The sequence below is a fragment of the Acipenser ruthenus genome, chromosome 38 (genome assembly GCF_902713425.1).
Source record: "Acipenser ruthenus chromosome 38, fAciRut3.2 maternal haplotype, whole genome shotgun sequence".
In the NCBI taxonomy this organism is placed as follows: domain Eukaryota; kingdom Metazoa; phylum Chordata; class Actinopteri; order Acipenseriformes; family Acipenseridae; genus Acipenser; species Acipenser ruthenus.
In genome coordinates, this window is record NC_081226.1 from 2355679 (window position 1) to 2383133 (window position 27455).

General features: G+C 37.3%; 3 protein-coding genes across 6 annotated transcripts; all 3 read right to left on the bottom strand.

The window, feature by feature from the left end:
• Positions 1–3606: 3606 nt before the first annotated feature.
• Positions 3607–9998, bottom strand: LOC117434137 (INO80 complex subunit E). Of its 3 annotated transcripts, none has more exons than XM_034056721.3 (8): positions 9932–9998; positions 8461–8544; positions 7877–7947; positions 7724–7776; positions 6963–7038; positions 6766–6886; positions 6368–6466; positions 3607–5743 (listed from the first exon to the last, which is right to left on the bottom strand). In XM_034056721.3, exons 2-8 carry the CDS (start codon positions 8539–8541, stop codon positions 5537–5539), a joined length of 708 nt encoding a protein of 235 aa, XP_033912612.1. In that variant the 5' UTR covers positions 8542–8544; positions 9932–9998; the 3' UTR covers positions 3607–5536. The 3 variants fall into 3 exon arrangements, with proteins under 3 accessions (XP_033912612.1, XP_033912613.1, XP_058865170.1); XM_034056722.3 differs by having other exon boundaries at positions 9908–9964; XM_059009187.1 differs by lacking the exon at positions 9932–9998 and adding an exon at positions 9752–9772.
• A 1521-nt stretch (positions 9999–11519) lies between these two features.
• LOC131707070 (taste receptor type 2 member 40-like) lies at positions 11520–14686 on the bottom strand. Its single transcript, XM_059009176.1, has 2 exons — positions 14290–14686; positions 11520–13221 (listed from the first exon to the last, which is right to left on the bottom strand). The coding sequence occupies exon 2, from the start codon at positions 13185–13187 to the stop codon at positions 12186–12188; it is 1002 nt and encodes a 333-aa protein (XP_058865159.1). The 5' UTR covers positions 13188–13221; positions 14290–14686; the 3' UTR covers positions 11520–12185.
• Positions 14687–14697: 11 nt separating this feature from the next.
• On the bottom strand, positions 14698–21172 carry LOC117962997 (uncharacterized). 2 transcript variants are annotated; one of them, XM_034919220.2, is made up of 6 exons: positions 21038–21172; positions 19703–20059; positions 18120–18233; positions 17675–17736; positions 16526–16564; positions 14698–16436 (listed from the first exon to the last, which is right to left on the bottom strand). In XM_034919220.2, exons 1-6 carry the CDS (start codon positions 21069–21071, stop codon positions 16368–16370), a joined length of 675 nt encoding a protein of 224 aa, XP_034775111.2. In that variant the 5' UTR covers positions 21072–21172; the 3' UTR covers positions 14698–16367. The 2 variants fall into 2 exon arrangements, with proteins under 2 accessions (XP_034775111.2, XP_058865162.1); XM_059009179.1 differs by lacking the exons at positions 14698–16436; positions 16526–16564 and having other exon boundaries at positions 17120–17736.
• Between the last annotated feature and the right edge of the window lie 6283 nt (positions 21173–27455).

Genomic DNA, 27455 nt, shown 5'->3' on the forward strand with positions numbered 1-27455 from the left:
TCAGCACTCAGTTGATTGGTTCTAAAATAGCATTGATACAGCCTATATGTAATTCCAGAGTCCAGTCTTCATAATCAGGTAACATGAAAGATGTCTCTGATTTAGGGTTGCAGGATTACAAAGTGAGAAAACAGGACACTTTAAGATCATCTATGGAGATCATAAATTAGATTACCATTTAATCATGTGTTATATCAAAAATATAAAAGGCTGGTGGCACTAGCAAGATAAAATAAAAATTAAAAACCAGACATGGTCCAGGAAGTTAAACAGAATATTTTTTTTTTTTTTTAATTTTTGAATGGTGCAAACACAACCTAACAATTTACTGTTAACCTGCTGAGCACACTGATACAGTTTTGTACTTTAAAGGAAAAATGTGAATGCAATAGAAAAACAATTTTACTGTTCCCGACTGGGGATAAAAAACCTAAGGCTGAAAACTGAGAGATTAACAGTTTTACCGGGATGTCTTATTGTAAAAAAAAAACAAATGATATCTCTGTTTAAACAGCCAGAACCAGCCAGCTCTACTTTGCAGTTATCTCACTCAAACAAAGCTTTTGAACATGTGTTATTCAAAGATGTACTTTTAAAGGTCAGATTTGATTATTACACACTTCCGTCAAGCTTGTGTGGGTCTGAGTTTGAGAAGACAATTTTCAGAAAGGCATAAAAATGTGTAATTCAAGACATGTGGTTTTTTTTTTATAGCTGAGTTTATTTTTATGAGTGTGATGTAGAAAGTACAGTAGAGGATGGATGAACTGATTCAGGTCATATAAAACCGATTCTGATATTGTCAATAACTGCTGCTAAAGAAGGTCAAGTGTCATCACAATTGGATAAGCAACTACCCAAATACATTGATTTAGACCTGAAATGCACAGAATCAGACACGAATCACATGATTATCAACCTTTAACAAAGGTATTCATTTCCATTTCATGTCAGATCATAGATGCTTTCTTTATTTTGCCTTCAATCACAATCAAACTTGATGCTATTACTGATTTTGAAAGTTTTTTTTTTTAAAGCAAAAAAAAAGTTCGTTTTTGCACCTCAACCACATGCTAGAAAGTACAATAATAACAGTTAAACACAGCAGCAATTTGTTTGGCACTTTTTTTGTGGCATCCTGTATTCTATTCTGGCTTCGGTTCCTGTTTCAAGAGTGAATGTTCATTTTCTAAATCAAATGATCACAGGGTAATAACAGCTTTTTTTATGCTGAATTAAATTCCAACAATAAGCAGTTTTTTTTTTTAAAAAGTAGGTTAACTACAACGCAGAACATCATAGATTTGTAAATGAATTAGCAACCACGTCACATCCTCTGGTTCACACTTTATATTCATTGTGGCCACGCAACACGTACGCAGCGGTTCAGAATGCCTGAGCTCTTAACGCAGTGCGTCAGCCTAAAGCCTATAGTCTTCTGACACTATCATGAGCGCATTGTTTGCACACCTGCTGAATTGACCTCAGTTTTAACACTGTAATAAACATGCACCATACAGACTTAAAATAATTAATTTACAGCTGCAGAGTTTTGCAATATAATATGATTCGTGGGTGAAATGTTACTGTACAGTTTTCCCGTTTTAAGAAAGTGCACGCCTGAAAATGGCTAGAATTATTATTTCCTATGTGACTGAAATCCTCTGTTTAGCATACGTTTTTCAGAATACCAGATGTACTCTTATATATCCATACAAATATATCGTGAACCTCATGCCTCACATTTTGCTCAGCAACTACATGCAACCTCATAACCACTCAGGTATTGTTATAAACAAGAACCACCTCCTCAAAACCACACATAGGCTTTTTTTCCAGTAAAACCACTTCACGAGAATTAACTCTTTGTCCTCCCTAAAGAATAAACATTTTGCTGTAGTAATTTCTATTGTAAGACATTGACAAAGATTTCTGATCTGAAAGTCCCTCTGAATTTGAGTTCAATTATTATTATTTTTTTTATTTAACCTATTAAAATTACTCAAGGGGCTGCATATAAGCAATGCCAGTAAGTGGACTTAGCATTTCTGGGTAATGGGTCTTGATTAAATAACATGGATTGCTCCTCTCACTACTGTGAATATGTGTTGAGACTGAGACCACATGGAAATGGAAAGTCAGCTTTGGTGGTTCAGATGGTTTGAGACACAGCGGCTGCATCAAAGGTTTGGTGCTGCCTAGTACTGAAGCATGGGCTCACACGTCCCACTGGTAACTCCTCAACACTCCAACGCTACCATGAACTGCTTCTCAGATAACATTAATGCAGCCTACGGACAGCTCCAATCTTTACAATACGTTCATATATTATGTGTAGGATGTATAGACGAATGACAGTGTTTCAATAAGACTGACTCCGTGTTAGTTATTGCTCATCATCTACATAATAACAATATTAACGGTTTAACACAGCAGTCATTTCCCTGACCCCCTTTCTTATGTGCCATAGATTTAGAGTGTCTGTTTAACTTTTTAAAAGAATGGAACGACAAGGCAAGCAATTGATTTTTTTTTTCTTTGTCTAGTGAAGCTATTGTAACCTAGTTATTTTTTTCTATAGCAGCAAAGAGACCATGCATAGCATTGCTGTTCACACTTTATATATTCGTTGTGGCCAGACAGCACGCATGCTGCAGTTCTGAATGCTTGAGCTCTTAACACTGCTCCACAGTAAAGCCTATGTCTTCTAACACTTCAAGGTGAGCACATTGTTTCTACACCTGCTGACCTGACCTCAGTTTTAACACATTGGAATAAACAAGTACAATATTAGACTGAAAATCATTTCTTTACAGCTGCAACAACTCACAATCATGTTCAGTTTTACACTAAAAATATGAAACCTGTGTAAATAGTTACTGTATTCTTCCATAGTGCATTCTGTCTTAGATGCAGCCACACAAACTCCCTCCCTCCTGGATGCTTTCTGGATAGGGTGTCCCTCTATGAACTAAACAGCCACCCTCCTGGTAGTACCTGAAGCAGATTACATTATGCATTTGTGACAGGGTAGCTGCTAGTCAGGCAGGCAAAGGGAGTCTAACAGAAAAATCTACATTTTATCACAAGGTTTCACACTTTATTTAACAAACAAACTCAAAATAGATCAGCCAAAAGTTGTTGCCATTGCTGGTAGAGCCGCCGTGTGCTAAGGCTGTTGATAGTTAGGATTACTGCTAGCTAGGGTAATACCCTCGGTTAATAATTGGGTCCCAATGCCAGTATTATATTCAAATGGGAGGTTAAAAAAAGCAGGTATTACTCTGCTAAAGGTCTGCGGTTTTCATGAAAAGTTCTGCATCAGTGTTTCATTACACACAGCCTGCTGACCATATCTCTTTCAAAGAGCCACTGCTGTGGTAGGATCAAAGCATGTGCTCTGTGAGAATTTTTAAGCAAGGTGTTACTTTTGACGTACAGAGAAAGTGACTGAGAATAAAAGAATAACTGTTTGGATTTCTAGATTCTTTATTATTATTACTCTAATTTAAAAGCACAGAATCTAGTTCCCCGTGTTTTCTACTACTTCATCTGGTAGGCTATTATAACTGTGTATAAAAAGGTCTTCCTACCTTCTGTTCTAAACTTACTTTTACTCAGTATTACTATTAATGAATGAATGAGATTCATATTGAATCAGCATTCATTTAACCTGTTAAAACCCCAGCCCCTCACAGACAATTTCCGCCTGGGGGGCTGTGCCCTTAAGTATTGACTCAGCATGTTTAAGAGTCCTCACAATGTTGTCTTTGTCTTACAGTATCAACAAGGCCCTGCAAGCTGCTGAATATATTCTGCCCCATGTTGGCTTTCTGCCTGCAGAATGTGTTGCTAGGCAGATTTCAGTGGCTGAGGAAATGTTTTTATTTTTCTGTTTTTTTTTAATGCAGCAGTTTGCTGTGATTGAAAGTGCTGAAACCAATGGGTTTAATTTAAACAGTTAATTGATAAAGTATGTAACAGTACTAGTCCTAGTAAACTGAAATTCAATGAACACACCGTTGTTTGCTAAATCCTCTCGGTGCTTATTACTACTAATTGCTTGTCAGTCTTCCCATACAAATAAAAACACGAGCCAGGGTCAAGAATTTCATTCAGAAGACATAAACAAACCCCCCGAAACCACAAGGTAAACGTGCATCCTCTTCTTGTCAAAAAAAATCTTAACTTACATTCAGTGGTTTTGTGTTTTTTCCCCATTCTGTAATGTTACCGGTTTGTGGTGACAAGTGGGACATTTGTTTTTGTCCCGCAAATCGGCTGGATTGGTCACAGATAACTCTTTTTTGCAATCCAGGGTGTGCGAACGTATTTTATTTATGTTATAAATCGGTTCAATAAACCTGTTCTAGTTCACAACTGCTGTCTTGCTCTGTTTGAACGTCTTTTAAGGCCTTTTTGTGTTTGGTGTAGCAGGAGATTTGATGGTCCAGTGGTTACCAGGAGGTTCCAGGTTCAATCCCAGCCACTGACTCACTGTGTGTGACCCTGAGCAAGTCACTTAACCTCCCTGTGCTCTGTCCTTTGGATGAGACGTAAAACCGAGGTCCTATTGTAAGTGACTCTGCAGCAGCAGCTGTTGATGCATAGTTCACCCCTAGTCGCTTTAGATAAAAGCGTCTGCTAAATGTTACACTTGATTAAAAGACGAAAGATAACAAGTCTGAACAGTTATAGCATGACTGACTGTTATTAAAAATAAGGGAATGGAACGAGGCAACCGATGTGCTGTAGAGGATGTGGTTTTCTGTGCTTGTGCATTGTCGTGTGCTGCTATCATGATAAATAAAGCCCAGATCCAAAGCAAAGGTGTGAAAACAACACACATGTCTTCATACCAAACTTAAAAAAAAAAATCATTTTTGAACATTATGAATTGGTAAAAAATAAGTTTTGACATTATAAGTTTGAAAGTATTTAAGTGACTAGTAACAGCACATGCAGATAGAAAAACCACAAACTGATTATCCGAAACTACAGGTTGTCAATTCTTATTTCAAATTTTTACCTCCGTGAATAAGACTTGGATTAGTTTCTTAGTTCATTTTTCAATGAAAGTGTAGAGATGGGTCACCTGCATTGTAAAAAGACACCTGCCCCACTTCACAGTGCAGGAACACTCCAATCTGACTAGGTTTTACTTTCAGTGACAGGAAGGTAGGTGGCATGGTACAAGCTGCATACAGATTGCCATTCCACAGAACCAGGGTCCAGAGTCCATACCCATGTGAGAGTGTGATCTCTCTGGACACGGATCTGACATCACATAGCCCATTGAAATGAATAGGATGACAACCCTTGCCTTTGTACAATAAACAGCATCAGTTCTTCAGATCAGTTATCATCGTTACCTTGATTAACAAGGCAAAACAAAAACAAATCTCTTTTCTGAACTTATCTACAAGTCACAAAAGGTCTCTGTGAAAAGTGAAGATAACAAAAAGTCTTTTTTTTAAAAATCAGTTTTCAAGATCAGCAATCAAAGAATTGTCAGAATGGTATTGGGCAGGCAGTTTCACTCGTTTGGGATGTCAATGACCAGTTCTGCCTCCTCCCCCTCTCCCCTCTCCTCCTCCCTCTCACTCTCTCCCTCGCTCTCTTCTTCTGGGGCATCCCCGCTCAGCATCTGCCTGGGTACGGAGCTGAACGGCTGGGGGGGCATGGCAGAAGCTGCAACCGGGAAGGAGGGGGCTGACGAAGCTGGAGAAGGGGGGACCACCACCTGGGGGGGAAAAAATATATAGAAACTGAGCACCAGGATCGAAGAACAACAACATGGGATGCAATTTTCTCTTAGCTGGTTCCAGGAGGTGCCTGGTTCAATCCCAGCTCAACCACTGACTCACTGTGTGTGTGACCCTGAGCAAGTGACTTAACCTCCTTGTGCTCCGTCTTTCGGATGAGACGTAAAACAAACAAGGTCCTATTGTAAGTGACTCTGCAGCAGCAGCTGTTGATGCATAGTTCACCCCCTAGTGTCTGTATATCACTTTGCATAAAAGCATCTGCTAAATGACCAATTAATAATAATAATAATAATAATAATAAAATAAACAATAGTTCATTATCGCTTCCTGTGCAAAAAGGCGTGCAGTTTCTTAATTGGACCATGGAGATTAAGTGATCGTGTAGCAGAAAGGAGTAGTTAAAACTTGTGGTTCTTGAAAAACAGAGAGTAAGTAACGGGGTTCTGAAAAATATAGTGTTATACATCCCCACGTGTTGCTACAACTGTTTAAATAATTTACCTATAAATTGTTCTTTTCATTGTTAACATCATGACAACTTTTTACACTTATAACTTTAAAATCTGTTTCAAAGCAGACATTTAGAAGGAACATTGTACCTTGGGTGCTGCTTGTTTCTTGTGCTTGTTGCTTTTACATTTTTTCTCCTTCCTGTTTTTGTCAGCAGGGGGCGCTAGATACTCAGGGGGGAAGGGCAGCTAAATGTTGTGGCCAGTCACAACACAGACAGGACACGGCACAGCCAATCAAAACCACCAACCCACACGATCCCAGTTAAGAAACCAAAGAATGGAGGAAAAAAAAAAAAAAAAAGATAAATGAGGCAAATTAAAAATCTAAAAAGTCAAATCATAAAATCATAGAACAAAAAACTCAAGGGGAGAGGTCTGAGGAGTGCAGTAATTCTGGAAGTGTGATAGGGCTAGGATTGGGACAATAATCTATCATCATGATAAAATTGACCATGTACACACACACAGACGGGGTGTAGACTCACAGTATTGAGGTAGGGGGCGCTGGTCCCAGTCTGCAGAGGATTGTAGCCTCCTCTAGGAAGCAGAGAGAGGGTGTTGGAGGACGGAGAGGGGGTGCCTGGCAGGTGAGGGCTGCTTTTACGTCTAAAGAAATTGAAAAACAAAGTTAATATTACAAAACTCATTAACCCTCTCGTTAACTGATTCTCCACTCACTCACTTTTTCACACCAGCATTTTCAGTTGCTCTCTGGGCCTCTCCATCACTGTTTTCCGAAGATGCTGTTGCGTCAGAATCTGATAGAAACAAACATACCTTTTAGAATGTATAATTAAGTCCTCTTCAAAACAAGCCAGTAACATACTGCACATCCCGTGCTGCTGCCACAGCGGTCAATTCCAAATGAGCTCCCAGTACAATGAGCATGACTTCCACATTAACAGGATGCAGAGAACTAAGAAATGGCGATGAACGGTTTAATAAAAATTGGTTAAGTGGTATAGATTTCTTTAGGTAAGCAAATGAAGTGTCAGTGGAGAAAACCAAGTTTCATTACAATTGAATAAGCAGTTTTTCAGATATAGATCTAAAACTATAAAGTGTGATTATTTGTTTATTTAGCAGACGCCTTTATCCAAGGCGACGTACAGAATCGCTTACAACTACGTCTCACCCGAAAGATGGAGAACAAGGAGGTTAAGTGACTTGCTCAGGGTCACACAGTGAGTCAGTGGCTGAGGTGGGGTTTGAACCGGGGACCTCCTGGTTACAAGCCCTTTTCTTTAACCACTGGACAGTGGTCATACATATACATACATACAACTGCCACAACTAATACCCTTCCTAGTGGTTCTGCATTTGTAAACGCCACTACCACTGTGCTTGTCGGATTTATTAAAATATTTAGCATGGATCTGATTGCCAGTCTTTCAATAGATTATGTATGCAGAGTACACAAATGTTCTTAAACATATCCATTACCTGAAGAATCGTCATCGACGTGTTCATACTGGAGCAGTCTGTCAAGCAAAAAACTTGAAGAGAAAAGATATCAGAAATAAGTTTAACACTGACACCGTCCATTCACAGCAGCGCTGACATGCTTCCTTTTGAAACCAAACAATGCCAGCTCACCTTTTATCACGAGAAACTTTGAGAAGTTTTCTCTGAGCTCTCCGTAGCTCCTCTTGAAAACATTCCTGCTCCTGATAAAAAGTACAAAAGTATTAAAATTAAACAGAACGAAAGAGAAACTGTCACGAAGATGGAAAAATATCAATCCCATTTTTTTTCCATGTTGGTACAGCATGTAATTGTGGAATACTACATGTTAATGGTTCCTATATAGTGACATTGTCAAAAAACAAATACAATACCAAATCTGATTTCATTAAATAGTATGCTCTTTTTTTAAGCCTAAATTGTGTCCATCTGATGTTACTGAATCAAAAATCATGGTTTATTTTTGGCATGGTTTGGATGGGCCACATTGTGGGTGAAAAATCAGTTACAAATAAAAAACCCAAAAGTTTTTTATACTGATACAGCATTATAATAGCTCTTATTAAAAGTGCACACAAACGGATAAAACATAGAAAGTGTAGTTCGACTAGACATTTACTGGGCATGCCTTTGTGTCTGCTACCCCCTAGTGGATATCAGTGTAGTCCACATCACAAAGCAAAACAAAGAACACGTCTACATTTATCAACACTCACGTAAACCAAGAACTTTAACTTTCTTTTCAGGTTTTTGTATTTCTTCTTGTAGTCTGCCTCGATTTCCGGCTGCCCATTCATTGTCTGTAAAAAAAAAAAAAAAAAAAATACAGCCGGAAGAAAACGAAGAAAGAAAATGTCAAACTTTGTAAGAAACTCAGTCAAATGGTTTCCTTTTAATTAAGAAGTTATACAAATGACAATCTATATTCAAAGTACTTCGAGAATATAACACATAATGTCTAGAACTAATTTTAATGATGGATCCGCGAACTAAAGAAAAGACCTCTCTTTGTCTGCAAGGAAATTTAAATGTATTGCCAAGACATGTGGCCTTGACTCTAAAATTATGTTGAATTGAGGAGTATGCATCCAGCGCAGTACTCTCAATGCGCTGGTGTTTAATTGCTTTGGTTGCAAAGTAATTGTCATTCAATAATTAGTGGTATCATTGACCCCCTCCATGGTTCATCCAAACACCCCCGACCCCCATGTGCAGTGCTGCCCAAGCCCGGTCCTGGAGAGCCCCTATCCAGCAGGTTTTATAGGTAACCTTTAATCATCAATTTCTTAACACCTGGAACAATTTCATTGTGATCAGTTAAGCAGGTGATTTATTAAATAAAGTCATTTAGAGATCATTTTGGTACAAAAAATGAACTACCCTTTTCAGCCCTCAATGGCCTGGATTACATGCTGGGAAAATGTCATGACTTATCTGTCTACTGTCATGACTTATTTAAGGTGGTACAGCTGAATTATAATTTTAGATAGTGTTGGTTTGTTTAATTTAACAATTCCTGCTTTGAAACTTCATGTTGTATTTGATTTTTGTATAATGTATTACATTTGTATTCAAACATAAACTAAACATAAACCAAAACTAACTAAAATTGTAATCCAGACCATACCACCTTAAATAAGTCATGACTGTAAACAAGTCATGACATTTTCCCAGCATGTAAACTGGCCCAATCACCACAGTTCCCTTAATTGAACAAGTTATTTGCTTAATTGATCAATTACTTCCATGTGTTCCCAGTCTTTAGAAATTAGCGATTTAGGGTGACCTACAAAACTTACTGGATAGGGGCTCTCCAGGACCGTGTTTGGGCAGCACTGCCCATGTGTGTTAAAAAATATACCTCAGACTCTGCTTTCTCAGCCTCTTCAAGTGCCTCAAAAAGATTATGTTGAAAGTAATGGGTCTAATATTGTATCCACGCGAAACACAGGCAGCGTTCATACAATGTTATTACTATTATTATTATTTTTTGTAATTATATAATACCTTTGATACAACGTATTTAGTGGCATTTTGTTGCGGAAATCTCAGAGGCGAGCATATACATTTTCTGGAAGAGAACACTGTTTTTTTTTTTTGGCCGTCGCCAGCAGTTTTGAGCAAGTGTTACTAAGAAGGAATCAAATTGTACAGCTCACGTACCTGATTAAAACATAAATAACTCACCTCAATTTCCACAACCGTGCAGCTTTCTATATACTTCCGGTAACAAACGCGGCACTCTCCGGAAATGTGGGGAGATGCAGCAGAAAGGGAGTATGGGAAATGTAGTTCTAATTGCATCTAATCAATGTAGATTTTTCAAAGTAGAATGAATGAATTCGTTTGTAATAGTAAGCATCAACTTTGGAAAGAGATGTAAGTCTTGCTCTGTGGCTCGTTTTAATACTGATACTAATTAATGGATTCTTTATTTCTGCCTGCAAAACTGTTCTATTCCTTTTAACACGTTTTCACATTGTTGCTTTTAATAGGACCATTGTGTTCAGAATTATTATTATTATTATTATTATTATTATTATTATTATTATTATTATTATTATTATTATTGCTACAGTTTACAGCAATATCTAATTTATATTAGATATTATATACATGTTGTTCAATTATTGTCCACTAGGTGGGACACTCTGCCTATAAATGAAAAGCTTTCATAAGCAGTGTGGAGTAGTGGTTAGAGCTCTGGACTCTCGACCGGAGGGTCGTGGGTTCAATCCCTGGTGGGGGACACTGCTGCTGTACCCTTGAGCAAGATACTTTACCTAGATTGCTCCAGTAAAAACCCAACTGTATAAATGGGAGTTGTATGTAAAAATAATGTGTAAAAAAATGTAATTTTATGTAAAAATAATGTGATATCTTGTAACAATTGTAAGTCGCCCTGGATAAGGGCGTCTAAGAAATTAATAATAATAATAATAATAATAATAATAATAAGGCTCTCTGGAGTCGTATATTTTCTTGCATTTGTCGGTAATTTTGTATGTGTGTGTGTGTGTGTGTGTGTGTGTGTGTGTGTGTGTGTGTGTGTGTGTGTGTGTGTGTGTGTGTGTGTGTGTGTTTCTGTCTAATATCATTTAATGGAAAACAAAGAAACCGAGGAAGTAAAGAAACGGAGTAAGATATTTAGTTTAAGAAAATCTATATTTTACTAGTGGCGTTCCGGTAGCTTCAGCTGGACCACACCGCTGGGTGTTAGCTGAAATCTAGTTCCGTTCCCCGCCCTTTTCAAGAACAATACATTCTCAAGCTCGAGCAACAACAACAACAACAATAATAATAATAATAATAATAATAATAATAATAATAATAATAATAATAATAAAAAACAAAAACAAACAACAACAGGGGTCTTTTTTTTAGATATAGTTTTATTTAAACAAATGAAACGTCATTCATCATTTAGTCTTTGGCAACCTGACATTAACATGGCAACAGGGGGTCTGCTAGTCATATCTAGATGTTGCTTGTTTTGAGTATTTAAAATCTAATTGCACACATTACATATAATATAGATACACATTTCATGCAATCTAAAAAAAAAACTATAAAGTTTTTTGTGTCTTCTGTGTTTTTTTTAATATTCTATCTTTATATGCACACACACACACACACAATATACAGTGTATATATATATATATATATATATATATATATATATATATATATATATATATATATATATATATATATACACACACACTGTATTAAATATAAGTATTAAATACACTGAAAAGTCAAAGAGAGCCTAATGCTTACCATTTATAATCTTTTAATTTCCTCTAATCCTGATAAAAATTTAAAAAGCACACAACTCAGATCTGTCTAATGACACTTGTGTCCACTGTGTAACAATAAAAACCCATGACTGATATACAGAAAGCTTCAACAATCTTTCTAGTCTGGATGAGAACATTAGGGTGACAGGACTTTCAACACATTTAGAGAGCCTGTCTATTTCTGACTTTGTGAATCCTCATCGGATTGACAAAGTCTATTTCCAATTAAATAAACAATGTATTTCACTACAGATTCTTTTACAGCTCTCCTTCTGACAGTGCAGAGGTTGGATCAAAGCATACATTTTTTTTTATAGAAATGCAAAAAAAAAAGGATGCACATACTAAGAAAGATTTTCATCACAATCAACGGGGAAGCAGTGATAAATTTGCTTGAAAATCAAAAATCAAAAAGTCAAGAAATTGCCTTTTAAGCATTGGTTTGCACTCCTAAAGGGGGTCAGCTAATAATGTTACTGGTACCAGTCCGAGGAAAGGAAATAGATTTTTAAGACTTTAGTTAGCACATTGTTAAAGGGGTAGCGAGAATGCTTCCTGTGCTAATAAGAGGCACAGAAATGGATTTGAAAAAGGGAGTGACTTTGCTATATAAGAAGATATAAGAACATTGTATTGTTTCATTATTGGTTAGCTCTATTCTGATTCTGACCAGAAGCGCTCGGATTGCTCTGGTAGCTAGCAAGACACCCACGGCACAATAACGAACCATAAGAGGTCAACCTCTTGCCCAGGTGAGACACTCTCCGGTTCAAGTGGCTAATTCTGACAATGCAATTTACAGACGTGCCAAAGGCGTAGCAGCACAGAGCCAGGTTGAAAATAGCATTGGTGGTTATGGAGGAGAGAGAGTCGATGGCGTTAGTCAAGTTTATGACAAGGATGCAGAGACAATAGAGAACCACCTGAGTGGCAATCATCCAAATGACTCGCTTGTGGCCCTCCAGTTGGGGGCTGGAGAATTCACTGGAGCCACTTTCCATTCTACGGACGTGTTTGCATAAGTAAACAAGGATTGCCACGCAGGAGCTTACCATTAAACCAACTGGGAGGGCCACCAGAAAGAAACAGCAGAGTCCAAAAAATACGCTGGTAGTATTTTGTTGAGACACGTCGGCACCTGATGAATTGACAGCAGTGGTATTATAGAGGGTGGAGTTTGAAGGATAGACATCCAGCACAAGGACATAGCTGGACATCGTGCAGATAATGACCAGGCTGACCACGAGGCCCCACTGCAACCACTGCGAGATGTTCTTTTTGATCCTGAAGAAGAGGCTGGATTGAGCTGGGAGGATTTTAGCGCAGTAGAAAACGCACAGCAGAGAGGTGAACCAGATGCTGGTGTATATAGAGACCACCAAGATGTAGAGAATAGTTTTACAAGCCCACTGATGCTGGCATTTATTCAGGAATGCCAATAGGAACCACAGCGTCGATGACAAGCAAAGGAGGGCGTTGGATCCGGCCACAGAGGCCACAGCCAGGTTCACAGCACCACTTCCCTTCACCTGTCCTTCTCCTCCCCAAGGTAGCAGCAGGCAGAGAATGATCAGCAGGTTGCTCAGGACTCCAGCACATGTCAATATGCAATGCACAGTTGTGCCAATCACAGCAGAATTCATAGTGACACGGTGTGCACAGGTGTATTAGTAAATCCTTCACTCCAAAAGAGAGAGAGAGAGAAAAAAACAGTATTAAGTGCAAAATTGACATCTTAAAGATTTGTACCCTAAATGTCTATTTTAAATTTTAACCCTCATTTATTTCTACTGTGAGTCCATATGTTCAGTTGTGCTGTAGTTCTATAGTCAGTAACAGTCACGTGATATCATATTTTGATCCTCAATACAGCGTGTAGGATGGACATAGTTTTTATAATGTTTAAATAAAATACATTTGTGTTTGCAAAGTCCACTCTGGTTAATAGTGGAAACATGATTGAAGTATAATAGTCTCTAAACAGTAAGTATTACCAAATGCAATCCTGAAACAGGCATTATATAGAACTTTACAGTGTATTTAATTGGCACAAATTTATTTTACCATCTATATACAGCCCTTTATTTTGTTGGTTGAGGTTTCTCATTGTTTTAAAATGCAATATATATATATATATATATATATATATATATATATATATATATATATATATATATATAGTGTGGGTCCTTTGCTTCTTTTGCAATTCAAAATAAAAATCAGAGAGGACTAAAGGGACAGGGAAAAAGATAATGTACATTTTAACAAAGAACAAACGCTTCCTATTTTTGGAAGGAGAAATTTTCTCATTAATCTTACAAAATGAAAAAATAAACAGCTGGAGAATATTCCAGAGAATTTGGACCCAGTATGTTTATTATATTGCAGTTCTAGGATCTAGTTTTGTAAAAGGTGTTCAAAGTACAAAACGTTAACATTTCTCTTTTTCTATTGAAAGTTTGCCTACAAGTGATGGCCAAAAAGAAAACATTTTAATACATTTTAATAGAATTTGATTTAGAGTTTATAGAACTACCCTAAGATATATTTGCAATCATCTGTTTTGACCTGAAAATTGGACTAAATAGTACTGATACACATAGAAAAATAAGAATGAGGAAACAGATCATATACCCACGGTACTTCCATTAAATAATACATTTTTTATTTTTTTGGACATTAATTGTAGGCAGAATTTCATTGTATAGCCCCTTATCCCATTCAAATTAATATAGGCATCATTACCTGTGTGAAGGAGTCAGTACAGCACCAATTAGAGGGTTCAGAAAAGTTGCTCAATGTGAAAACTCCAGAATTGTTCCGAGATTTCTTGCTGGTAATAATGCCTGACAGTTTTCCTTTATTTCACAGAGACCAGCTCGCTCCCAACCTTCTTCAGAAGCTCCAAACAGGTTCTCTACACATCAGGTGAGTCGAAATTGCACAATAATAATAATAATAACATTCATTCATTTGCATTGGGAATAGCCAACAGTTTGCATGTCAACCAGAATAGCTTTAGTGTTTACACAGGTCACATCACTAATTGCGCTTTTGATAAATGACATTCAAATCAGCCAGTAGGTCACATTGATTCATTCATTTGCAGGTGTTTGCAGGGAGAGTTTCATTAAGCATGTTCTCCTATTCACAAACACAAGGCAACATACAGATGCTTGGGGATTAGGAAGGTGGAGAATCAGTCTCCTCCAATGTGGCCAAGTGTGACATGATAGAAAGACACCACACTGGGTTTGACAGACACAGGGTTCATTCTTTGTAATACCAAATGGAATTTGGTTAATGATTTGGCTTCAGTTACCCAATTAACCACCAAATACATTTTTTATTTGAAGCTGTATTTATGTAATTTGATACATTCTAAATCAATATTTCTTTGTAGAAAAAAATATGAAACCCTTCATTTTGGCTACAGACAGTTCTATTTTGAGGACAGTCTAGTTTAGACGTGCCTGTAATCAGAGCAGGGAAGCTCAATACATAGAAAACGCAGCTTTATCATCATTGTGGGTAGTAAAACACTAAGACATTTATCATTTTTAGGCTTCAGTTTGTTATTTTATATTGAGGCATCATAGAAGCATCTGAAGGGCTGGATTTGCAGAATTAACAGTTCTATTTAGACTAACAAAATTAAAGCAAGTTCTCATAACAATATAGTTAATGAGAAAATTAATCAATTTTTTTTTTTAACACGTAGAGAAAGGTCAGTGTCGGTTTTATTGAAGTGATATAGACAGGCCCTTTGAAACTTTGATTCAGTGGAGACTCACATCAATCCTGTACTATCAAAGAATACCGACTTAGACTCCCCATTGAGGTAAGTGGGCAGGCAGTTCCACTGTTGTATAATTTCCAATACGACACATCCTGTTCTGTAGGTCAATTTCATTGGAATGGTCAAGCTGCAGCAAGACCATGTGACCCACATCAGCAGTTACATTTTTGATATAGGGTGGGAGTTCTGAGCCAACGTAAAAAAACAAAACAAAAAAACAAAGAACCAAATATTTTTTATTTGAAGGACTTATCGTTCCACCTCAAAACCAAATTTATAAGAGTTAGAATTCTGTAACTCGCCATTTCACATCTTATTATACTCATTATCCTGTCGTAAACATGATTAATAAAAACTGTCTTGTGTTGTGTGCCTGGAACCGCCTTACAATATTATTTTACCCCACTGGGAACCCTTGCTTGCTCCCTAAAAATCTTGGTACCCCTGTAGATATGCTCATACCCTTTTCAAACACATGCAACATTTTCAGTCTGCACATGTTTTCACAGCTACTTCCCACGGAGAATGACTGGGTGGGAGATTTGATCTCTGTGATGCTCCTAAAAATCAATGGTCAATTATTATTATTTTTTTGAGCAGATGCCCTTATCCAGGGCGACTTACAATTGTTACAAGATATCACATTATTTTTATATACAATTACCCATTTATACAGTTGGGTTTTTTACTGGAGCAATCTAGGTAAAGTACCTTGCTCAAGGGTACAGCAGCAGTGTCCCCCACCTGGGATTGAACCCACAACCCTCCGGTCAAGAGTCCAGAGCCCTAACCACACATCCACACTACTCCACACTACTTCTTTTCACTAAAATCTTATATATTTAAAGATGGGACAAGATGACCAAGCAAGGGGTTTGAGTGATGAGAAATGGGTAACAAATGCTGCCCACCCACACACCCAGTTATTCATCTGCCCATGCTTGGATTCTAGTGTACATAGAGCACTGCTGGCGTGACTCATAAATAAAGCATTTCTATGATGGTCATTAACTGCAGCTGTTGATCAGTCTCTTCTTGGTTGTTCCTTTTTCACACACGCTGCATACAATGCACTGTCTTTGTGTGTAAGTTCCTGCAAAGTAAATACAGAATATTAGTATTTCTACCTGCACTGTCTTGAATAGTGTTGATTATTCGTATTGAATCAGAAAGCAACAGTACCTGGTACTCACTTTCCAGATCGACATTGGCAGCGTGGGCCTGAAAACAACAATACATTATGGAAAACATCCAAAATGTTGATTGATTTTAATTTCTCTTTCAGCAATATCTAGCCAGCATATAAAAAAGTGTTAAATGTTGTTACTGACATAGAACACAGCGGAACACAATGGTGCATTGCTGGAGAATAATCATAGGACACACAAATGCTGAATGATCTGAGGTCTCAGAATCGTGGCTTTAAAGAGGCTCATAGTCATTAGCAATGCGATATGCATATATGGGACATTTTTTATCACATCACATTTCTGTTTAGATTTTTTATTTAACATCATGTAATCAAAGAAACAAACAAATTACATTGTAAAAGTCTACCGGAAGCCCTAACAGTAGTACAGTATTTCATGTTAGATTCCGTTTTTTATATGGAAAACTACAAAGCGGTATGTAATTCAATATGCTAACATAACATTATTCAGCAGGTTTCATTCGATTTTATGAAGCAAAATGTGTTAATTCTATAGGGTGATGCAAAACTTTTGTCCATAGCTGTAATGACATATAATGAATCAACTGAACCCAGATTTATTACAATTCCTGTACAGCCTATCCTGTGTCCAGATATCATTCCTTGCAGAAGGATATCCTTAGCAAGTTTCATAACAATTGATAAAGAATCCAGAGAAAAGTAAGACCTATATTTTACACTTAATTTAATATGCAGGACAATTTATAAAGACAATAGCCGAAATGTTTGTCTACTTGACTTAGTATTTCCCTAATTTATCATAACTGGTTCTCTAGATGGATTCAAAAATATAAAGTGCGACACACACTCTAAAAGTGTATTTATTTATAAAACATAAGAAAGTTTACAAATGAGAGGAGGCCATTCAGCCCATCTTGCTCGTTTGGTTGTTAGTAGCTTATTGATCCCAGAATCTCATCAAGCAGCTTCTTGAAGGATCCCAGGGTGTCGGCTTCAACAACATTACTGGGGAGTTGGTTCCAGACCCTCACAATTTGCTGTGTAAAAAAGTGCCTCCTATTTTCTGTTCTGAATGCCCCTTTATCTAATCTCCATTTGTGAGCCCTGGTGTTAATGGAGATTGAAACAGGCATGCCTGAGTAATAATTATCGCTGTTTACCTGATAATCTGATTCATGTCTATTGGATTTTCTGGTGGCACTAGGTTTGGATTTCACTCTTTCTGGAAGGAAAATAAATAAATGTGAACAGTCTGGTCTGGACCCGAGCGACGGTTTGTCTTCCGAGGGAGCAATTCAGTCTCCATTCCTCAACCTGCCCTGGAATGGAAGACCCATTGCACCCTTAACGCTGGCTCATTCCACACCTTGATAAAGATTACCACTTCAGAAATGAACTATGAAGATATGAAGCAATGTAATACAGTGCAAGGAACTGGTATATCAGTCCACTGAATTGAATGGAAAGGCAAAACTGCAAATCATATTGTACAAAGACGAATGCCTTGCCATTCAACTAAAGGGCAAGCGCTGGATTCAAGAGGCAAGCGAGGAGGAGATATATTAGAGATATGTTACTATAGAAACAGAGGAAAAGGTCAAATACCTTGTTGAAATATGTGAAAACCACAAAAGGCAACACAGGAAATGGCTGTGACAAAGAGCGAGGTACCGAGCAGTGTCCAGCACAGGGGGAGGGGAACAGATTCTCCTGTGTCTTCTGAAAATAAAAGAGAGATCACCGAGACGCACGGTAAAGATTATTTGCAGTAGTGTGCAGCTATGGCCAAAAGTTTTGCATCCCCCTATAGTCTCAATCCTAAAATTTTGGCCATAGCTGTATATTTACAGACTTGGTTAAAGGGAGTTTTCATATTTTATATTATTTTACAAATAAACCTTTTTTTGTCAAACATTATCAAAGCTCCTCTCTAAGTGAGCTAGTGGTTTCTTTGCACGCTGTTTGGTTTTGTTTGTTTGTTGTATTTAAATAAATCAATTAAAAGCTGTATTGGAAGTGGTTAAGTGCAGCGTTTGGCCCCAGACAGAAAGAGACATCAGTTGAGGTTTAGCTGTGCTTTGTTCTCAGTATCTAATTCCTCATAAGCTTTGGTGTTTTCCTCAAATGGATTTTCACTTTTACTCATTAGAAACCTTATGGGACTCAAGCTTGTTTCTGATTAGCTGAGCAGTGTTGATAAACTTAAAATATATGCATTTTATTTTTGTCATAAATTCGCTTCAATTTATTTTAAACATATGAAAGATTTAATAAAATGGGGCATTATACCAAATGAGAATGCTGCTGATAACTAATCTTAAAACTTAATGTATTACTGAAGCACTTTCAAATCGTAAACCACACTAGGGAAACAAACAATATGCCATTTGTCATTAGATTCCATTGGGACTTGGGAGGGGCAAATATTGTACCAGAAAAACAGGAGTCTCTGCTCATTCTCAACATTGTGGAGAATGGGATGAATAAACTGATTGAAATCAAATAAACAGTGACAGATGATGTATAATAAATACTATTTATGAAATGTGAATCTTATTTTTCAATGCAAGGATGGAAACAAGACTCCTATTGCGTTGTAGTTTCATCCACTATGCGCTGGTTTAATCACAGTGTGTAGGTAACAAGCTCAAGGGCGTTTTTTATTAAACTCATTGTAAAACCAGGAATGGATCAAATTGCTATGCAATGGGAGTCTTATTTCCATCTGTGCAATGGAAATGGTAATGATTAGTCAATACTAGTATCTCCGAACCCAATTCCATTTATACAATGCAAGTGTATTTTAATTAGTTTTTACCAATCTGCAGTAGTATTTTTAATGTCAAACTCTGGAAACCCAGGTACCTCACCAAATAAGTCACAGCTAGATTTTAAAAGCGCATTTTACAAAGCCATTATCAGTTACTCATTTTAATGTTAATACTGGGATAACCAATGACTGGAGATGAATGCAATCTAGAGAGATTCCTTCCCCAGTGCTGTTAAAATGCTCTTTGTTGCAAAGATTTTTCAGTTTTCGTTTTTGCCAGGGACCCTAACAAAATGCACAATGTTATTTTCGAAATGTTCCTTTTACGCCCCCAAAACTGTTTTCTGCAAATGCGAAAGCAAGGTGCAGATTTCAGTAGAAAAATGATTTGTAGGATAGATAGGCCTAAACATCTCACCTGCAGACACAAGATGGGTTGAATTTCCGAATCGGATATCTCCTTTTACTCGGACAGTGCAGAAATACAGAGCAAAATCCCACTCAGAAATATTCTCAATCTTCAGATTGACTGTCCAGGTCGTGCGGTTCAGAACGGAAGAGAAACGAGGTCCAAAGCCATCGTGGTACTCTGGGTCTGGCTCAGAGCTTCGGATGTTTAAAGCATCTTGAAAGATCACAACAGGTACTTGTTCGGGATGCTGCCTGCACCATGATGTCTCCTGGCCATGCCGGACATCGCATTGCAGAGTTACATTTTCTCCCTGATGGACCTTCTTAGTGATAGCGTGCACCTCTGCTTTAGGACTGGAAGTACCTAACCCCAAACAAGAAAACAAACGCATTTGAAGTTGAACATAAAATATTTTTGGTTTTTCTTTTGTTTACAATGCTTTACAAAGCAAACAATTAAATAAAAAAGGTGGTGCAGTTACAGTGGTACTGGTCCAGTTTATATTTTCTCTGTTCTGGTGTAATACTGTCATTTACATATACACTGCCTGGTCACTTTATTAGAACCTGCATCTAGGACAGGTTGGGTCATCTTTGGTCTCAATCACAGCTTTGACTCCCTTGTAGTCTCGTCTCAGTCATTCATATTTCAGCTGTGGCTGAAACGTCCCTCAGTCCTCTGCCAGTCACTGTGTGTGTGTGGCCAAAGCTGTGACTCTTGCCAACAGTTTCCCGGTCGTTTTTCTAAAGTGGATACACTTTCTTGGAGCAGCCAACCAACATGACTGCCTTTGCTACTGCAACACCTGCTTGACTCAACATCAAAAGAATGATTTCCCCGTTTCTTATAGAGTGTTTGCAGTGGTGCTGTTCCATCTACCTAATTTTCATCTCTACACAGGGTAGAAGGGTCCTAATGAAATGGCCAAACAGTGTGCAGCATAGACCAAACTTCACAATGTAGAGGAACCACAGGGAGCATCAAGTCCACAAGAAGATAACAGTTATCCGAATAAATACAATCTGTGATGGAGTCAAGGTTTTATACCAAGTACCTGGTTGTCTTGAAGTACATTCAATGTGTTCTACAAATATTATAGGATAAATCTAAGGTCCAGGATTTTGAATAAAGCAGTGTTGCTTCTTTAGGTCTGACTTCAATTGAAAGGAGAAAAGCAAATACTGCATTTTTTCAAAACTGCCGTAGAACCGACTCAACAAAAAGGTATCTTAAGCACTGTCAGGTGGGTTTTTTTCATTTTCTAACATTAATACTCAGAGTTTTACCTATCATCTTTAATAATAAATATAGAAATAGTATTAATTTCATATGAATACTCACATATCATTAAAAGTAAGACTTGTGGAATAATCATTTTTATTTCAGGAGCAGTTGTTTGTTCATGAGTAAGTGGTTTCAGACTTCCCTTTACAAGCTTCAAACTGGCTGGGTGTACACTTTATCTCTATTGGTTTCTAGCTTTAATGGGCAAACAAAATGACACCTTCAGACTGATTTCCTGTCCACCTACCACAATTGAAATGATCACTTTCGAAAACAGCAAAGTGTCATGCTATGTGTTTCCTTATAAGGATAAATAGGGCCAACGAGAACAGAATAACCACATATTTCAATTCGCCATCCCACATGAGTCAGTACAGCTTCATGGCCTCTGGAAAAAATATAACTAAAATAATAAGTTGTATTTAAAAGGGGGATACCATATCCTGGAACAGTACCACTGTTAAGCATTTGGCTGTTGTGCTTAATTACCATTTAAACAGTGACAATATGAAAAGTTCTCTTTCAGATATTGCTGAACAAATTGAAACCGAAAGACAAGTTTTCCAAGCTGCTGATCATTTTAGTTGATAAATAAAAAAAGGATGAGGCATTATTAGATCTTCAGCTTACCTAGAAGGAGACTAGCATGTTTTTAACCCCTTCAGGTACACAAGGATTTGAGTAAAATACACCTGAGTGTGACTCCACTATCAAGAAAGAGGAAACAGACCATTTGGATGACCTGATCCAGCCTGTCAGGACATTTTAAACCCTGTTTCGTGCACCTCATTGCAAAAATAAGAAAGTTAGCATAGTTTGTAGGAGGTTGTGTGGTCCAGTGGTTAAAGAAAAGGGCTTGTAACCAAGAAATCCCCGTTTCAAATCCCACCTCAGCCACTGACTCATTGTGTGACCCTGAGCAAGTCACTTAACCTCCTAGTGCTCCGTCTTTCGGGTGAGATGTAATTGTAAGTGACTCTGCAGCTGATGCATAGTTCACACACCCTAGTCTCTGTAAGTCGCCTTGGATAAAGGCGTCTGCTAAATAAACAAATAATAATAATAATTTGTATTTATGAGACACTGAAGAGAAATGTGTGTACAAAATAGTATAGAATATGAAATTAGCAATGAAATGCTCAATCACAATTTGACAAGCAATTCTCCATTGTATCATTTCTGTGACGTGTTTGGCTTTAGCTGGTTTGGGTTCTGTTTTTGAAGTGGTTTCAGTATCGCTCTCTGCCTCTTGTTCCGTTAGGCTTAGCCTCTCTCAAATCTCTCATTTTAACGTTATTTGTTTTGGACAGGAGTTATGATTTAAATAGACACTCATTCTAAACTGTTAGATATTTGAGAAGACACGGCAACTATCTTATTGAGGTTAACATTGAATAATTGTTCCATTTAGAATTATAACTCCAGGCTGACATCTGCTGTCTAAAATGTATATTGCGTTAAAGATAGATAGATAGATAGATAGATAGATAGATAGATAGATAGATAGATAGATATTACAATTATTAAGTGTGTCCTAGTTGCGGTTTACATAGCAAACAAAAAGTAAAAATTAAAAAAGCACTGTATGACACTGTGTGATCATACGCGTCATACACATGGGAGGGGTTATACCAAAAAAAAAAAAAAAAATCATTATCATATTATAGATGAGTATCCCCCCCAACTCAACACGACACGACCATCAGGACAGTAAAAATAGCCATAATGTATAAGTTAGTGATGAGCAGAAAAGTCAGCCGCACAAAGAGCACAGCGTGTGGTTTTCACTAACTCTACTGTGCAGAATACTTTTTTTTGGGGGGGGGGGGGAATATCTGAACTTTCTTCCAATGCATCCGGACGCGTGACATTTGCTTGAAAATTGGAACTGTCCCGACCATATAGGGAGTGTTGGCATGTATGCTACTACACTACACGAAAAAGGCATCTTGAAACTCAGGGGAGTCAAATTCGTCCATTCGTCTTTTCAGTAGCGCGGGAGATTGAACAATTCCACGCCCACATATTACAAAACCTCGCCCCTACACCCTACTTCCCTTCAAAGTGATCACTTCCAGGAGTGATCACTTTGAAGTGGAATAGGGCGCAGTGGTCGCAAAAGTGTTTCAGTTGAAACACACTTCAGCGTCATGATTCACAGCCAGGAAAAGGCGTCATTATTAATCAGCACTGGAAATGTGTACAGACAAAAAGAAGATGTGAACTCGGGAGGTCATTGTCATTTTTGTTTGTTTATATATGTGGAAGAGAGTAGCTGTTAAATATTGCTATGTTTAAAGTAGCTATCCATTTTAAAGCGCATGCTAATAAAACTTTTCGTGTTGTCTATAATATGCGTGCATGTGTCTTTTTCTGGGCATGGCAAAGTGTGTGTGTGTGTGTTTTTTGGGGGGGAGGGGGGAGGGGGGGGGGGGGTACTTGATTATTAGTAGAACTACAATAAAAAAAAACCTTAGCTAGTTATTTATCAATTAAGTTATTTTTATTTCAATGTCCTCTGCTCTCCAGAGTCTTGGCGCTCAAAATGAAATTCGAGCGCCGAGACTGGAGAGCAGAGAAAAAATGGAGATAATTGCTATAGCCGCAATAGCCATCGCTATATTTTTAATAATAAATGAAAATCGGAAGATGGGATCTGCAATCAGAAGGAGAGCCCATCATCGTCGTCGTGCAGGGGCATTAATGAGGTTGGCCAGAGAAGTAAGTTGTAAACTTAATAAATTAATTAAGTGTGATTTTATGAAGTATTATTATTATTATTATTATTATTATTATTATTTATGAACCTGAGGCAGCCCTATATACAAATGTACCATGGCTTGGTACTTGTGTACCACTGGATTTTGAAAACAAGCTGATACGATATAATGTTATCCGTGTGAAAGTACAATGGTACTGTATAATATATGTATATATCCTATACCATCAGTGTACAATGGTGTGTTGGTAGTATCATGCAGTATCACCATAATACATTAGCATTGTAGCCTACTTTTTATTTCTAAGATAAGATGGTATCTAATTGCAACACTGTACTGTCTCTAGTATAGTGTAGCTATATATATATATATATATATATATATATATATATATATATATATATATATATATATATATATATATATATACTATTGTATTATTATGATTGGACTGTATTATAGTACCATAATAGGTTACATTAATGGTATAGGATATATACATAAATGATACGCATGTAAATTAAACCATTGTACTTTCACACTGATACCATGATACAATTGTACCTTGTTCCAAAAATCCAGTTGTACAAGTACCATGGTACATGTTTCATAGGGGAGATAGTATGTATCCATCTAGTTTGGATCGTCACTACAAAAAATATACCAATAAATCATAAAGTAATAATCATAATAATGAGTATTGTTATATGGTAAATAAATGCTATGTATAATACTGTCTATTAAACCAGTCGGAAGATATACGTAATAAAAGAGAAATTCCAGGCGGAATTAACCCGCGTATAAAGAGTTCAAAATGTAATACCGATTAGTATTCCTTTTTTTAAGGGAGACTCAGCCAAGAAGGCGTCAGTACCAACATACACGCTGAACAAAATACTAATTACTAATATTAACCAATACAACTGAGATATGCAAATATACATGTTGTCATTTAAGATAAACATAATAAAGTGAAAACAGTAAAACCAGGCGGAGTTAACCGACGTAGAGTGAAAAAATGTAGTTCCAATTAAAATTATGCAAATTATTCCTTTTCTTAAGGGAGACCCGCCCACTTCCGCCCTTCGATCTTCATTCGTAGGGCGCATTTTCATGAATTGGAGCACAGCCCTAAACTCACCACGCTAACACAACCAGCAGGAATATGCTCTTCCTAGTCTGATTCGTAATGGAAACCGGGTAAGACTTCTTTGCAATTCATAGTTCAAAGCTACCATAATAGTAAAGTGTTCTGCAGTAAATTGTTTTCATGTAAGGGTGCCAGTTAAATAGATGCATTCAGTAACTACATTCGTGTGTTCAGTATGGCTATCGTATAGAAACTTAAAAACTTAAAAACATGAGAAAAAGCTTTTATTTTATTTGATCATTTTTAAAGGTTTCGGAATTCCAATGTACAACAGCCAGGACCCTTGAAAAACATTTTTAAACGAAACGTATTGTTTTAATGTGTTCCCTCCTTTTCTTTTATCCAAACCTAGACAAATATAATATTTTGCTTACTTCACCCAGATGCTATTCTGTATTAGCTGTTTAATAACCTTAATCTTAATCTCAAATGTTTACTTTTTTGGGAAAAATAAACCCCACAGATTTTAACAAAAATAGGATCCAGCGAATCCGGGTCCAATGTTACCCACAAATGTTACATAAGTGTCTTTTCAAATCGAAATGGTTATGATTGACCGACAAGGAGCTTTACTGTGTCTGAATACAGATACTGCAGTTTTACCAAATAAGAACAACCACCCAAATACATGCTGGGAAAACACAATAGGATGTGCAAGTGCTTCTGTCTCCTCAGCTACCCTTCTGATTGCTGTGCCGATTGTAGAATATACAATATCTGTGCATTTTTTCGTAACAATTATGTACTGCCATATCTTCAAAATACTCTGGACAAAAGTTACATTTACTTTCAAGGCTGGTGCATTTTTTTATTTTTAATTTTTTGAAAAATCTGTAAAATTTCACCCGACCCCATTGGCTCATTAAAAACTTTTCTTGCGGAAGGCGGTCGAATATGTCTGCTGTATGAGAATCCAATCCTGAGGAATGTAGTGAGCCACTCCCCCTACGTCATTGCTTCAGCTGGCCGCGGGAGATTTGGTTGTTGTTAAATATTTTGCAGTTTCCGGAAAAATAGTTAGGATTGGAAATGTATACTTTTTTGTTTCTGGTTTTGCTCGCGTCGTGTGGTAAGTAGCTACAGTTAAATACTTTTTGTAATATGAATGTTGTGTTAGGGCGCGCTTTGCTTTTTGCAAACATCGCAAACCCAGGTTATTTAATCGCTGACCGATCCCTGTTTAGGAGACCGGACGGGTTGTTACACTCTACTCTTTTTTTTGTATTCTTATTTGTAGACATTCTAGGAGGTTCTGTTCCTAACCAAGCAGAAGAGTAATCTTTCACAGAGAGATATTTTAATATTGGTTTAACTTTACGCACAATATGTTTTTTTTAAAAAAAAATGGCGCACCTGAGAACCCGCCCCGTTTGGTTGTCACAGATTAGGTTGCTTTTACGATGGGAAAATAATGCGATATTTGTATTTTTTCATAATAATGAATAACATAAATGTTTTTATTGTGTAATGCAGGATTACATTTGCCATATATGATATTTTCTCTTTTCATATGAACATAGGCTATATATGATATGACTAAGACTATAAACAGACTATAATATTTTCAACTGAGTTGAACCCGTAGTACAAAATCATATCCATAGAAAAAAAGTCTCCATAGAACGGGGGACAAACATCAAATAATTCAGTTTGATATATCTGCTGACAGAGTCAACATGTTGGAGTAAAATTATAGGCCCATATGTATGCATGTACAGCTGTGACCAAATGTATTGCATCACCCTATAGCAGGGTTTCCCAATTCTGGCCCTGGGGACCCCCTGTGCCAGAATTGTGCTTAATTAGACCTTTTTGATTGTTCTCAGCTCTAAAAAGTTGCTGATTTCAAGTTACTTATAACATTGTATAGTTAATCTCCAATTGTTTAAAATCTGAAGAGTTTAAAAGGTCTAATTAAGCTAATGAATAGTCCAGTTAAGGGTTCGATGAAGTAATTGTGGGCAGCAGTGTGGAGTAGTGGTTAGGGCTCTGGACTCTTGATCGGAGGGTTGTGGGTTCAATCCCAGGTGGGGGTCACTGCTGCTGTACCCTTGAGCAAGGTACTTTACCTAGATTGCTCCCAACTGTATAAATGGGTAATTGTATGTAAAAATAATGTGATATCTTGTAACAATTGTAAACCCTGGATAAGGGCGCCTGCTAAGAAATAAATAATAACAACTTGGTTGGAATGAAAACCAGAAGACACAGGGGTCCCTCAGGACCAGGATTGGGAAAGCCTGCCACAGATATCTTGCATTTGGCCCAGTTCAACATGATGATCACTTCAAACAGAACTCGATACCACTAGGTCCTATAACATGATAACAAGCTCTCAAAATTTGACTTGCAGTATAAAAAAAAAATCAAGGTATAGGTCCTGTGACAACCAACTCTGGTCTTTTTTTTTTCTAGACTCCGAGGATGTTAAAGTTGTTGCGAGGGCCGGGGAAAACGCAACTCTGCCCTGTGTGGTACCAAAACACCTGCAAGGAACATCTTTTGAAAACCTGATCGTTACGTGGAGCACACTGGAACAATCGCAGCTCTGTAGCTCTCGCAATGCTACTTCTAAATGTAAAGAGGATGTCAAAGACAGAGTAAA